This window comes from Ascaphus truei, chromosome 2 (assembly GCF_040206685.1).
Source record: "Ascaphus truei isolate aAscTru1 chromosome 2, aAscTru1.hap1, whole genome shotgun sequence".
Lineage (NCBI taxonomy): Eukaryota > Metazoa > Chordata > Amphibia > Anura > Ascaphidae > Ascaphus > Ascaphus truei.
In genome coordinates this window covers 443,427,400-443,442,676 of record NC_134484.1, presented here as the reverse complement: position 1 = coordinate 443,442,676, position 15,277 = coordinate 443,427,400, and the positions used below count along the sequence as shown (strand labels likewise).

General features: G+C 46.9%; 1 protein-coding gene across 3 annotated transcripts in view; it reads left to right on the top strand.

Annotated features, from left to right (window-relative positions):
• DPP6 (dipeptidyl peptidase like 6) overlaps window positions 1-15,277 on the top strand; it is a 1,044,825-nt gene that overhangs the window by 971,060 nt on the left and 58,488 nt on the right. For all 3 annotated transcript variants that reach the window (XM_075587874.1, XM_075587872.1, XM_075587873.1), the window contains exons 12-14: window positions 2,188-2,226; window positions 13,144-13,251; window positions 14,615-14,706. In XM_075587874.1, the coding sequence (XP_075443989.1) occupies window positions 2,188-2,226; window positions 13,144-13,251; window positions 14,615-14,706 (239 nt within the window). The remainder of the gene's footprint in view (window positions 1-2,187; window positions 2,227-13,143; window positions 13,252-14,614; window positions 14,707-15,277) is intronic.

Here is a 15,277-nt window from a genome sequence, read left to right as displayed (position 1 = left end):
AGAGGCGGATACTGACTGGCTATTGTTTCTTTATCTTACATGTAATTTCTTCAGCAGCTACCTCCGTATGGGATGCCGGTATCCCGGCCCTGTTTAAATGTCCCAGTCATGTGGGCCCTGACACAGGAGATTAATCTTGCAGGAGATACCGGCACCCCTTACGGGAGGTCTCTATCTTTGGAAACAAGGGGTCCCCGAAGCTGAAATGAATGGGGTTCAGCTCCAGCGACCCCCTGCTTCAAACCTATGTAAAAAAATATTAATAAAAAGCACAAGAAATTGCTAATTGAGGAGACTGGTGACTGGCCCAGTAAAGTTAATACTGCGGGGGTCCCATCCAAAAAGCAGGGAACCCCACAGCATTAATCCTGGGCATTTTACTGTCTTTGGGACTGCGAGAGCTTTAGCCGCGATACGGCCGCAATGCCAAAAATGATAAAAAATAATATTACATACTGTAATATTTTTTTTTTATTGCCTCTACTTATTATTATTCAACCTTATCAAACACTTCATCATGAAAATCTCCAAAAGATTTGAATCTCAATATTTCTCTAATGACATATTTGTTGAAACTCTTGAAATTGCTTTAAATCTCTGCGTCTGTGCAGTTTCCGCTACAACATTAATAACTAGAGATGTGGGAACGTCTTCAAACTCGCTTCACAGGTTTTTTTTTCTCCTCAACTTCTGCACTTTTTTGTCAAATTTACATTGTTCGAAATGTCCCCAACTTTACGAATTTGCCCAATTTCAACCAAATTTTGCCACTTTTTCACCAATTATTGAAAAAGTTGCAGTATAGAAAATGGCTGTGGGACATCAGGTTATGTGGCCTGAGTCCTGCAAAAGTCTGAAGGAAAATGTTTTTTTTGGGGGGGGGGAAAGGAAATTTCTCTTGGATTCTATTAGAAACCAGAAACAGGTATCACAGTTTAATACATAAACCCCAGTGTGCAACGAATACATCAAAGGAGACCAATGTACAATACCCCACAACACAGCTTAGTGAAACCTGATGCAGCACTTTTACTGCACAAAGGCTTTGATCCTCAAAGGGATGCACAGCTTTAGCACTGCTTTGCTCCTAGTCACATGGATGAGAGTTAAAGCAGCAAAGCTTTAATTACAGAATTAATGCAGGGGGGCTCCGGAGCTGAACAGTGTTCATTTCTTATATGGAGACCCCCTGCTTCCAGAGATACTTACCTCCGTAGGGTGTGCTGGTATTTCTCGAGTTTAAATGCCCAGGTAACGTGAGCCAATAGGAAGCCTCAAGGGATCACGTCACAGCTTCCTATTGACACGGGACATTTAAACACCAACATTTTGTTTGGCACGCAGTTCCCTGGCTGCAGATACCGGCACCCCAAGGCCCCGCTGCACGCGCCCGCACGGCCGCCTTGCTTGCCGGCGGCGCGTAAAATTCACTGCACCGCTATCTGCGGTCTGCAGTGAATTTTTTTCGCCGCGGGGGGCGTGGCCAAAATGGGTGGGGGGGCGCGGCCATGACATGAGGGGGCTGGAACACCACACAGCCCCACAGCACAGCGCAGCACTGCAGCCCCTCAATCAGCCCCTCACACACACACACAAATACACACGGGGGGTGAATCGGAGCAGGAGGGGAATAGGAGCAGGGGGGGGAATTGGAACAGGGGGGATCGGAAGGGGGGAATCGGAACGGGGGGATCGGAGCAGGGGGGGGAAATCGGATTGGCTGCCTTGCGTGTCACGTGACGCGGCACTCGCCGAAACCACAAGCTCCTTGTAGCTCCGGCTGGCTGACGCGTCACAGCACGCAGTCAGCCACGCCGGAAGGAGCCAGCGGGGACATCCAGACCGGAGGCAAGCAGCTGGTGTAGCGCCGCCAGCCGCAGCGGGACCAAAGTCTAAGAATGCAAGTATCTCTGGAAGAAAAGGGACATCTGAGCTGAAATTAATGCAGTTCAGCTCCGCAGACCTCCTGCTTCAATCCTGTAATAATAATAATAATAATAATAATAAAAATATTAATATACAGTACACAGTGCTACATGTTCTGCTGATTTAGGGTGTGCTAATGCGTAGTACCCTTTTGTGAATCAGGGCTAAAAGTGCATTTCTAGGAAGATGATGTTAGCCTCTTACTACTTACATTAAATGCATGAAATCAGAATTTACGATTTTAATATTTTGTCTTTTTAGAAACATGAAGATGAAAGTGAATCCTGGTTACACAGGCAGGTAATATCACTACAGTATATCTTTCTATTTTTGTTACACAGGAACCATTAGATTTTCAACTCCAAAATTGTATTATTTTAAAGCCTCTGTAGTAAAATCCATTTCCTGAAATCAGACTGGAATCGGGGGGGGGGGGGGGGGAAGGAGAGGGAGGGGAGGAGAGGGGTATATCTGCATCTCCGTCCTTGGGGGTGTTTACAAATTCTATGGCGAAGAAAAAGATGAGGATTTGGAGTTTTACACGGAGCAGCTCCAGGAAACCCCCCAGGCTCAGGTGCAAAGAAAATCACTTCACACAAACATACAGTAGTGACTCATTGCTCACCTAATAGTATAATAATAAAAAAACTCGGTGCATAGGGAAACTGAACTATGAACTACTTGAACTAGTGGCCACCAGGGGTCACTAAAAGCCCTATAACATTGCACTAAAAAGTTGTAACATCCAATTTAAGATGTCGTGAAATGGATATTGTATATTAGATAGGACCAAAGGAGGGATCCAAAGATACTCATGGGATTCCTTTCCCTACAAGCATAGGCTATATTTGGATACCAGCGCACCCCGTCACTAGCCGTCTCTCCAGCTGGGGATTTTAATAGCCTTGTCTATATGTTTCCTATTTGTGTGTCTGTTGATTGGTTAAAATAAAATGTTATTATTTTTTTGATTTTATTAAGTTTTTGAGTCTTTTGCCTTGGGGTTCTTTGGATCCCTCCTTTGGTCCTATCTAATATACAATATCCATTTCACGACGTCTTTAATTGGATGTTACAACTTTTGAGTGCAATGTTATAGGGCTTTTAGTGACCCCTGGTGGCCACTAGTTCAAGTAGTTCATAGCAAAGAAAATCACCAAAGGAAAACAAGCCACATGGGATGGTGCGTTAACTTCTGCTACGGATATGTTAGTTAAATAATTTTTTGGTGCAAAAAATGCTTCTTATTAAAAACACCAACTGATATTGTGTGGCTTTATTTACCATTAGTCTGTGTCTTTCCTTCCCTGACTTTGTAGTTATGGCCAGGGCCGCCGACAGCTTTCACAGGGCCCAGGACTGGAGTTTTTCCCGGCCTTGTGAGACCCCCCACACCCTTTTCTCTTACCCTCCCCCTTTCTTACACACCTCCTTGCTCTCTCACCCCCTCTATGTCTCTCACCTCATCCTCTCCTTCCCCCCATGTTTCTCTCCCCCTCACTTTTCCCCCTCCCTCTCTTACTGCTCAATCCCCCTCATCTTTCCCCATTCTGCTCAATTATCCCCCCCTCCCTCTCACACCCACTCTTGCTCCCGCCCTACTCATCTCTCACTCAATGATCTCTTCCTGCTCACTAAATCCCACTTCCTCTCTCAAATCCCCCCCCCCTCAATCAATTCCCTGGCACTCCCCTCACTCAATTCCCCCGCACTCCCCTCACTCAATTCCCCCCTCCCCTCAATCTTGAATCCCCCTTCACCTACTCACACTCATTATCCCCCCTTGCTCTCCTCACTCATTAACCCCATTTCCCTCACTAAATAACCCCCCCCCCACTCACACTCAATAATCTCCTCTTCATTTACCCACAGGCACGGCCTCCACAGCACTTTCTCTAAGCTTAGGGGAAGGCCGTCGGTGCTGAGCCGATGGGAAAGTTGGGCCTGACTTCTTGGCGGGCCTAACTTCCGGTGCACACGCGGGGGTGGTGCCTGAAGTGAAGGTGGGGCTGTAGCAGCGGAGAGCTGGGGCCTGGCAGCCAACAGCCCCTCTTCCCGAGTCCAACTTCCAATGCCAGCCAGGCAGACTCGGGACAGTTGTTCACATACATGTTGTCAGCTGGGAAAGTTGGGCCTGACTTCTTGGCGGGCCTAACTTCCAGTGCACACGCGGGGGTGGTGCCTGAAGTGAAGGTGGGGCTGTAGCAGAGGAGAGCTGGGGCCTGGCAGCCAACAGCCCCTCTTCCCGAGTCCAACTTCCAACGCCAGCCAGGCGGACTCGGGACAGTTGTTCACATACATTTTGTCAGCTGGATTAGTGCAGATTTCCCCATGTTACATGTTATTTTAATAAATGTTAATGTTAATAGATACTACTGTATATGCTATGTCGATGGTGAATAAATTATTAACTCTACGATCAGACATCCTTATGTTTATGTAACGGTTTTTCTGGCCCGTCCTGACCCACCCAATCTCACATTGGCCCCTGTGGTCTAACCGGACCCCATTACAGTGTGAATATGCCTGATGGTGCACCTGCTGGCTACAGGACTCCTGAGTTTCCCGCATGATGGTGTGTGGGGAGAACCCGTCTAGACAGGCAGCTGAGGTAGTGTGTTGAGTCTCACCTAGTTCCAGTGCAGCGCCTCCACCTCAACAGGGTCCCTGCGTCCGCATGGGAATGATCCTGTTGAGGAACTCCTCCGTGGTGCTCCTCTCTGTACACTCATTCCACAGATGTACACGAGAGGATTTCTGAATGAACACATCTTTATTGAATGATGTGGGCTAGCTGCCCCTCGCAGTTGAGACTTAGCCTCTCATGATTCTCCTCGCTGCTTCCCTTCAAAGGTGATTCTTTCCTTTAATAGGGATTCCCTATCCCCGCAGGGATCACTATCCTGTGCCAGGTCCCTGGACACAGTCTCCTCTGGAGTTACCGCAACTCTTCCTCTCAGCAGAACTCAGGTCTCATACCAAGACTCTCCAGCCACTCCTGCTGGGCTTGAACTAGAACTAAGAACTATACAGCAACTGTACTCGCCTTGAACTCTGACAGAACTAACTCTTGACACAGTGCTGTGCCTTATGTAACTTCTGAGGCTGACACACCTCTGACATCACTAACCATGGAGTCAGAGCATGTGACCAGTCCCATCCATACACAGGGCACCCCACCAGGGTGTGAGGGAAAACCTCCATGATTACTGCTGGCATGCCCACACTTACCAGGCCTTGCTGCCAGCAGGAGAGATGACTGTAGGCATTTTACATGACCGCTACATTCTCCCCCTGGTGAATCCCATCGACCTCGCTGGGACCTAAATTTGTACACCTTCTTCCAGGAAGCACTGTAACATAGGACATAATTATGTTAACATTCACATACAAATTTTCAGAATACCATAACAATGACTACAGTACAGTCCGCCAAGCCCGCCCCGACCAGCAGCCACGAACCCGCGTAATGTTTTAGTACCCCCTAAAAATAGTGATCTGGGTCAGGTTTTCTCACCTCCCTGTTACCCATATCCAGGACCGTGACATAGTAATGCCGAGGCGATCCTCTCTCTGGCCTATAGGTCACCCTATGTTTGTGGACATTTCTCCCTATGCTCCACACTCGCATCAGGGTGTCTATCCTTTCCTCCGCCTTCTTACCTACAATGGCGCTCCCCCTATTGACTAAGTACAACTCTATAGTCTCTTGGAGCCACCTTTCCCTATTGTCCTCAATTTCATCCATCAGGGGCTCCGGAACATAGGGATACTCCAACCCGTGGGATTTTTTATACCGGACTATTATAGCCCTCTCCGCCCTACTGACCCTGGTCAGATCAGCATTACCTGCCCTCCCAGGTAACACCCATGATAGGGGCTCATCAGGATCGACTGGATCTGACAGTGTGTCGGGACCCATGGGCGCTATGTCTCTACGCTCCAGCTGGAACCACCTCTTCTTTAATTCCCTGTCCCTCTGCTCGGGTGTGAACTCTCCCTCTTTCCACCAGAAATCTACCACGTCCTCCCGCCGGATGAGGAACCGAGTACGGTCCATCCACGCGGAGTACCCTTCAAATAGCGGGGCCCACCACCGGGTCTCCTTAAATGGGTTAGGCCCTGGTTCCCTGTCGTCGTCAAATGAAAATACCCCTGACGACCTCGTGGATCGCGATGGGAACCACCTCGAGGACCCCGAAGCCTTTACTGCCGGTTGGGGTGCTGTATCTGCCAGCCTCAATTCTCCCTGTCCCCTTGAATCACCCTCCGTAGCGCCACTGCGCTGCCTTTCCCCAGTCCGTCTTCCCTCTCCCCCTGGTGAATTGTCCACGTACTCCAGGCTAGGCGGTGAACCCGGTGACCGTGTGATGGGGGTAGGGGTATTAACTATGGCGGGGGTTTGGGCATAGGGGCACGGAACGGGACCCCACGGGGTTACGACCCGCTCCTGGCTGTCCGTAGACTGGTCCAAGGATGATGTCTCACCCTCCTCAGTCCTGAGATCGTCTCTCCAATTTCTGGGCCTTGTAAGTGATCGGGGACCTTCCCCCGATCGCCGAAGCGTCGCTGCTTTTTCTTCATGGGTTCCGCCGTCGCCACCGGAAGTGAAGTCCTCCCCGGAACCGGAAGCGTCGCCATCTTGCGTGGGACCCTCATGCGGGATCTCTTCCTCTATGACGACATCCGGTTGCTCCGCCGTCGTTGCCGGAAGTGATGCCGTCCCTCCACGTGCGCTTTGGGCCTGGCGCGGCCCTTCCAGCGCTTCGCCGTCTGTTGTGACCAGGTAAGAGATAGGGCTTTTTGGCTTACCCGTCCGCAGGGGTGTAGGCGTCTCTCTCCCGTCTCCGCCAGGTCCTGGGATGGCGGGACTCCGTCGGTCGGGTCGCCGATCTGCGGGGGACGTCCTGCCACTCACCCCACGGGGTGTCGTTCTCCCGGTCTGCCTTTTCAGCTCCGTTTTTACTACCGCCAGCTCACGGAGGTCCTCATCTGAGTAATCCCCTCGCCCGGACTTAGGGGTCTCCGAGCGGGGTGACAGTCTCTTTTCCCCGAGCGCGGGGGTTGGTTCAGCCGCCTCAATCGCCAGTGACCCAGCCGACTTGACCGGCTCCAGTCCCTTGTTTCCGGGACTCGCGCGGTTGCTCCATAGCGCGCCCGGGGACTCGGCGGAGCGCCTTGTCACGTCCACCGGGGGGTCAGCAGGCTGTATAGGAATGAATGTGGGCATAGGCCACAGGTACAAAGTCCCGCAATGAGGGCAACGTGCCGCTGTATTGACCGTGCCTCCGGGCAGCCCGCATTGTAGGCAGAGCCCGACCACCGTCTCGGTGCCAGCCACCCGTACCACCAGTAGCCCGCCGGGTACTGAGTAGGGCTGGGTGGAGACCATCGTGCCCACAGTGGAGGAGCAGGCCATTCTTTGTACAGGAGCCACTTCCTGTACAGGTCTCTCCTTCTCAGTGGTTCCTCGCAACTGACTGATGGAAGTTGCTGGATCCGCCACTCCCTGCTTCGGCTCCTCCCTTCTCTGACAGAGCTGAAACCCGCCCCCAGGGGTTGCAATTATGGGCGGGTCCCACAGGGGAATATCATGCCCCTTAATTAAGGCCGCACCTCTCTCAGTCCTGGTGGGCGCGGTTAGCGTTTTCGCGCCAGTCTCCTCCTCAGAGCTGAGGTCCTTTCCCGCGGCTAGCTCCCGCCTTTTTCTCGCAGCCGCTTTTTGTGCAAGATATCCCTCTTTCTTGCACTTGCCTTCCGCGGCCGGAACTACTTTCTGTAGTGGCGCCGTCTGGATATCAGTCCCTGGGCCCAGTGGGTGCATTCCCACAGGCCATAGTTGAAAGTCACTCCCCCTGGTAGAAATCAGGGGAGGGTCCCATAGACTAAGCGGTTGACTCAGCACAGGGGCTGAGTTAGTCACTGTCCATCCCGGCGCAGCCATAGCTTTCGCGCCATGCCCCCCATCAGGGTGGGGCTCTGCTGTTCGCGCCATTCCCGGCCAGCTCTTTGCAAGTCCTGCATCAGCCATTTTTTCTGCGACTGGCCCATGCGGTTTCCCTAGCAAGCGGGAACCGCCATTTTGATTGACTTTTACGCCCAAAAAGTCCATTTGTTTGCTCTCCTCGCGGGGTTCTCCCCCAATTATTACAATTTCCTCACACTCTTCAAGGGTGGCCCCTCGCTGTCCCAGACAGGATAAAAACGGGGCAGCCACGGCCTTCGCTCCGCTCCAGAGCAGATTGGTCAATGATAACTCGGCGACAGTCTGCTCTTCAGTGGGTTGCACGCCACGGGTGCCCTCCCCACCAGCCTCTGGTCGCCATTTTATGTTCTCCGCACCACGCGGATCCTCCATCTTCTCGTAGCAGTTGTCGTACATGGGGCTCCGCTCTGCGGGGCAGCCTCCACATCAGTACAATAAAGATGTTCAGATGCACCACCACATGTGTACCCGAACTAGGCTTGACTCAATGTGCACTACCTCAGGCTAGGCTCACTCTCTCAGTGTCTGCTGTGACTCCTTCCTCCCAGTCTGTGCTCCCTACGGTGAGTGTCTGGAATGGGCTAGGTACTCTGGCTTCTGCCATGCAGTACTTGGGGCGTCTACCTGTCTTGGTCAGCCTAGCGCAGACCCTCTCCAGGACTCCTGACCATGTTAACAGGCTATCCCTTCTGGCATCCTACCAACTAGCACTGCCTCAAGGTGACTCGGTCAGCTATAGCCCGGCTCCAAACCCCTCACTCCTTTCAGGCCCCTAGGTTGTCCCTGCGAACTGACAATATCCCGTCAGCCCCCTGACCACCCCTAGGTCCGTCCCTACGCAGCACAAAGTGGCAGCAGACACTCTCCCTGTTTCCTAGTGTGCCTAGCTGGAGCCTGTCCTGTTGACAGATCTGATCTCAGCAGCTCGCCTCCAAATGTAACGTTTTTTCTGGCCCGTCCTGACCCACCCAATCTCACATTGGCCCCTGTGGTCTAACCGGACCCCATTACAGTGTGAATATGCCTGATGGTGCACCTGCTGGCTACAGGACTCCTGAGTCTCCCGCATGATGGTGTGTGGGGAGAACCCGTCTAGACAGGCAGCTGAGGTAGTGTGTTGAGTCTCACCTAGTTCCAGTGCAGCGCCTCCACCTCAACAGGGTCCCTGCGTCCGCATGGGAATGATCCTGTTGAGGAACTCCTCCGTGGTGCTCCTCTCTGTACACTCATTCCACAGATGTACACGAGAGGATTTCTGAATGAACACATCTTTATTGAATGATGTGGGCTAGCTGCCCCTCGCAGTTGAGACTTAGCCTCTCATGATTCTCCTCGCTGCTTCCCTTCAAAGGTGATTCTTTCCTTTAATAGGGATTCCCTATCCCCGCAGGGATCACTATCCTGTGCCAGGTCCCTGGACACAGTCTCCTCTGGAGTTACCGCAACTCTTCCTCTCAGCAGAACTCAGGTCTCATACCAAGACTCTCCAGCCACTCCTGCTGGGCTTGAACTAGAACTAAGAACTATACAGCAACTGTACTCACCTTGAACTCTGACAGAACTAACTCTTGACACAGTGCTGTGCCTTATGTAACTTCTGAGGCTGACACACCTCTGACATCACTAACCATGGAGTCAGAGCATGTGACCAGTCCCATCCATACACAGGGCACCCCACCAGGGTGTGAGGGAAAACCTCCATGATTACTGCTGGCATGCCCACACTTACCAGGCCTTGCTGCCAGCAGGAGAGATGACTGTAGGCATTTTACATGACCGCTACATTTATATAATACATTGTATAAGATTAGGAACGTGTTTGTAATAACTATGTTTTTATATACTGTACTAATGAGTGAATATTAATTTGACATACTATTCTTAATGCTACAGTATGTTATATATATTTCACATCATTTAAGTAATAGATGTTATTAAAGAAGAACGTATTATTGTATATTAAAGCGGCAATACAAGCTGGTCGTTTCTTCGCCCTTTTTTTATATATTTTTTTTACATAGGCTTTAAGCAGGGGGTCTCCGTAGCTGAACCCCATTAATTTCAGCTTCGGGACCACCTGCTCCCGGAGATATTTATCTCAGTAGGGGTGCCAGTATTATGTACTGTATGTATATATGAATAGGTTAATTTATATAGCGCCGACAGTGCTTTACAAAGACAATACAGTACGGGAATTATAATAATACACTAAGCACAGCAAATTCAGACAATAGGAAAGGAAATCCCTGCCCCGGAGAGCTTACAATCTAAGTGGTATGATGGGAGACTTACAGAGACAGCAGATGAAGGAATTAGTGCAGTAGATGGCAGTGCTTGGCCACAATGGTTGGTAGGAGTGACTGTGAGTGTGGGACAGTAACCATCAGTGCAGGCTATTGGGATGTTTCTTTTGAGAGGTGAGTTTTAAGGTTGGCCGTTATACAATTAGATGGGTTAACACTATTAGCAGGGAAAGAGGTGGCAGGCAGGCGTGGGCGAGAGCAGGTGTGTATATGGCTGGGTCCAGGATTAGGAGAGATATGCCCAGCAGCAAAGAGGAGCAGTAGAGAGAGGGGGAGAGAAGAGGATTTGGGGGGTGGGGAGGGGGCTTTTTATTGAGGAGTCTAGAATTTGTTTGGAAAAAGGTGTGTGCATAGTGGTTCGGTGTATTGGCACAAGCATAGGTGGAGGGAAGTAGAGATGAAGAAATGTGGATAGGAGAGGGGTGGGGAAGGTGGAGAGAGCAGAAACATTTACAAAGGAGTGAGTAAACAGTAACCAGAAAAAGCAATAGGGAGGGCATAGTGAGATGCAGGGAGAGAGGTAGCAGAAGAGAGTTCCCAGGTATTGGAGGAGATGAGGAGTATGATGGGACAGAGCAGGTGTATAAATCAGGCCTGGGAGGGCAGTGTGGCACGGAAGGTTACACAGCAGCTTACAAAATGAGTCTATAGATGTGTAAAAATTGCCAGAGCATTTAGGAAGCCAAGTTCTCACAGTTGCAGGGTTGATGATGAAGTGCAGGGTCCAGTGCTTCTTGTAATCTTCACTTCCAATTCAATTCCAATCTTAACTCCACAGACACTTCATATAAGACACTTTAAATGCTACACTCCGACTCGCTCGCTGGGGTTCACTTACTGGCCACTTTGCAAAGCTCCCGCGCCCTGCGAGCCAATAGGAAGCTGTGATGTCATCCGGTGTGAATTGGTCCGCGTGACGTGGGAGCTTTAACCTTGAAGGAGATACCGGCATCCCCTTCGGAGGTATCTCCGGAAGTATGGAGTCCCCCGCTTGGATTCCTCCTTTAATAAACTATTACTTTCTTTAATATATATATACTGCTCAAACCCCTTAGCTGTTTGGAGTCCAAAGAATCACATTGCGTTAGAAATAATGTACAATTGTATGCATTGTACAACAAAGTATTTAAGATACAAATAATCGTGTTGTAAAGTATTCATAAATACGAAAATTGGGAGCCACGCTTGCATCGCGTTATAAGCGGATTCGCGTTGTAACGGATCGCGTTATAACAGGGTTGAGCTGTGTGTATATATATATATATATATATATATATATATATATATATATATATATATACGTTATGCCGAAAACACTGTCTGTGTGGATTCTCTCTGCTTTATAACATTTTAATGGATTAAACATTTTTGTAATCCAAGCCCAATTGTTTTTTTTTTTGTGTGATGAGAGAGAGAAAATGATTTCAAATGATATGGCTATCAAACCTTAGTGAATGCTAGTACAGTACCTGATTCTCTGTTTCATGTCTAAATTATTGTATTATTTCTGTTTACATCAATTTTAATTTATTATGTATTTATTTATTTGATTTCCTATTTATTTCAGAGGTATCTTTCTCATCCTCCCTGTGACAGTATAAACTTTTTTTTAAAACTTTTATATACATACTGAATATATATATTTTTGTTTTTGTTTACTGTAGTGTAAATTTGCATGTTTAGGTCTCCCTGCAGTAACGTCCAATCTCTTAGGAACAAAATGCTGTAATGTACTTTTAAAATATTAATGTTGCATCATGCTCACAGATGTGCACACTTTTTACAAAAGTTGGCGAACGCTGTGAAATGCGCTGTTGTTTATTTATTTTTATTCTTTTTAAATAGTTTAAGAAATGTCAAGTTTCACCCAAAAATCTCTCAGGTCACAATAACGGGGACTTCATATTTTAACGCAATTTAAAAATGTAGAGAAGACACTTTTTTTTACATAAATGTAAAATATTGGAAACATTTACAAAACAAAGAGAATATATAACAAAATAGGAAGCGCTCTAACAATATAAATAAAGTCCAAACTTTTGAGATGATTTGGTGCGGTGCAGCTTGAACAGTCCAATTATTGCAAATTCCAATAACGGCAATGACGTTCACAATGTTCAGCGCTCCTCGTGATAGGGAAAGATGTGAGAAAGAAAAGGGGAATATAGTGAAGTACGTCACAACATTGAACATACAACAAGAGGTTGGTAAGATATGCACTCACGTTCAAGTGCCTATACCAGGCACGTAATGGTATCTTTTGATGCAATCTCCTAGTGTAATTTCCCCTCCGTGTAGAAATGAAGACTTCGCAACAGGGATAATTATAAAAGCTCCTGCTTTATAAAAGGAGGGTCCTTTGACTTACACCCATCCCATATTCCTAAGATAAAGGAAGTTTTATCCACCGGGCAAAAATACTTTTTCAGTGGACCCATTAGGGTTGCCAGGGTCAAGCTAGCTTCAGCAGCTAATAGAAAGCTACAACCTCAGCAGGATATGACATCGCAACTTCCTGTTGCTGATGCCATCGCCATATTTGTAGTTTTTGTGTTTTTCACACTGGCACGAAAAAACTACAAATGTCTCAGGAGCTGGGGGTTTAAGGACTATGGACCAGCTCCAAAGAAGCCCGGGTTTAAGTACAAAAAGAAAAACGGGCACTTTTGGTATAATATTGTTCTAGCTCAGAGGTTTCCAACTCCAGTCCTCAAGGACCACTCAAAGTGCAGGTTTAAGGATACCCCGGCTTAAGCACAGGTGGTTCAGTCAAAATGATTGGGCCACCTGTGCTAATGATAGGATAGCCTAAAATCCTGCACTCTTAGTGGTCCTTGAGGACAGGAGTTGGGAACCTCTGTTCTAGCTGAACTGTTCGAATATTGACATTTTTATGAATAACAGCAACACTGTATCAACTATTTACAGAACGAAGAACCAATATTTTCTAAAGATGGCAGAAAGTTCTTCTTCGTGAGAGCAATTCCGCAGGGAGGTCGTGGGAAGTTTCATCACATTGCTATGTCTTCATCACAGGTAAAAGTACTACTTGCAGAGAACAGAGGAACTGTTAAGATTCTATTCTAATTCAGCAAGTTGAATTTGTATACAGTATATGAACATTGAAGGTTGCATTGAGATATAAGAAGGTTCCTAGCTGTAGGCCTCTGGGCATGGAGTGTTCTGTGCTATATTGTTGCCTGTTTTTAACTACCATATTCTTACTGTGTCCAATGTGCAACTTTCTCTCACTTTAGCAGTGCAAAGCCAATGAGCAGGCCAGACACATGATGCAAAATGGTTAAAGACCTGGCTTTAAATAGAAAGCCATTAGTTGAGTCCAATCCCGTATAAAGAATAAAAAAGTGTAAATAAGGGTAATTTGGTGATTCTAGGTTCCAAACAAATTTTTCTATAGAATGAGGTTCTGAGAGATGACTAACGATAGTGGCGTTGTAGTGCAAACTTGTACATATAAGAACTCAATGTAGAGTTAACCAAAAAAGATGCAAACAGCCTTTTGCACGGGGGTCGGTAAAATTACAACCTGACAGACGCAGTGTAGGCAAGTCTCTTCTGAATTTCTTTAAATGAGTTTGGCATATAGTACCGTAGACCTGTTAAATAGCATCTGTCTTACATTTGGATCCAATTCCAAAAACTTTTAGAACCAAAACCCCGCAAAATATTTAGAATCAAAACCAAGACACCGAGCCAAGTGCCCATAACTTGTTTTAATAATGTTCTTTTATTATGCCACATTGTTTTAGCATTTTCCTTCGTATTTGGAGTTTTGTGCATCATTTGGTTAAAAATCGAATACCTAAGTCAAACAAATCGGGTTAGACAAAACCAGAATAAAAACCAAAACACCATTTATTTATTTTTAAATCCAGAAATAACCAAAGGCACAAGTGAAAGTGCCCACATTTAATGTGGAGTGATTTTAACGACTTATCAATTTAAGAGGCTTCTTAATTGTGCCTGTACATTATGTTGGCCAAATGCAAGTTACACTACAGTATAAGAACACCTGAATTTTGTGGATCTTGATGAACCATTGCGGTTTTTGATCCTCTATTGATAGGGCACAGAATGTATTAGAGGACAATAGAACAGAGGCAGGAGAAGGAAGAAAATCATTTATAGGGCCTTACTGTTACTGTAACTTTCCATTTTCTTTTCCTCTCAGCTTGCTGGCTGCTTGTTTCTTTAAGCATGCTTCCCCCAAAGCATAGACATGGCAAAGGTCCCACCCAAAATAAACTTAAAAATGGATACTTTGGTAATTTGCGATATTTGGGGAAATGTAATGTAATATTGTAATTACAATATAAACGCAATATATAAATTAACCAAGAATTTCTAAATAAAAATACCTTTTTTTTTTTAAATACAGACAAATAACAGTAATGACAATTTGCAATCCATTACATCGGGAGATTGGGATGTTACCATGATACTGGCTTATGATGAAAATAATCAAAAAATGTGAGTAGGAACATCGCTAATGTACAGAGATCTTGCATGCATCCCTATGACCGCACCTCCAATGTTGTCAATGAAGCCCCTTGATAGAAGTAAATAGCCTGAACAAGAGAGCCAAATTATTTGTGCACGATGTGCCCGTCTAACTGGCTTCCCTTAAGAATATAACAATGCTATTATAAACGCTGTGGCTGCCTCCATGTGTTTTGGAAATATGTGTAGGTTAGATCACACTCACAGATATATGTGTATGTTAGATCACACTCACAGAGATATGTGTATGTTAGATCACACTCACAGAGATATGTGTATGTTAGATCACACTCACAAATATATGTGTATGTTAGGTCACACTCACAGAGATATGTGTATGTTAGATCACACTCACAGAGATATGTGTATGTGTGATCACACTCTCAGAGATATGTGTATGTTAGATCACACTCACAGAGATATGTGTATGTTAGATCACACTCACAGAGATATGTGTATGTTAGATCACACTCACAGAGATATGTGTATGTTAGATCACACTCACAGAGATATGTGTATGTTAGATCACACTCACAGAGAT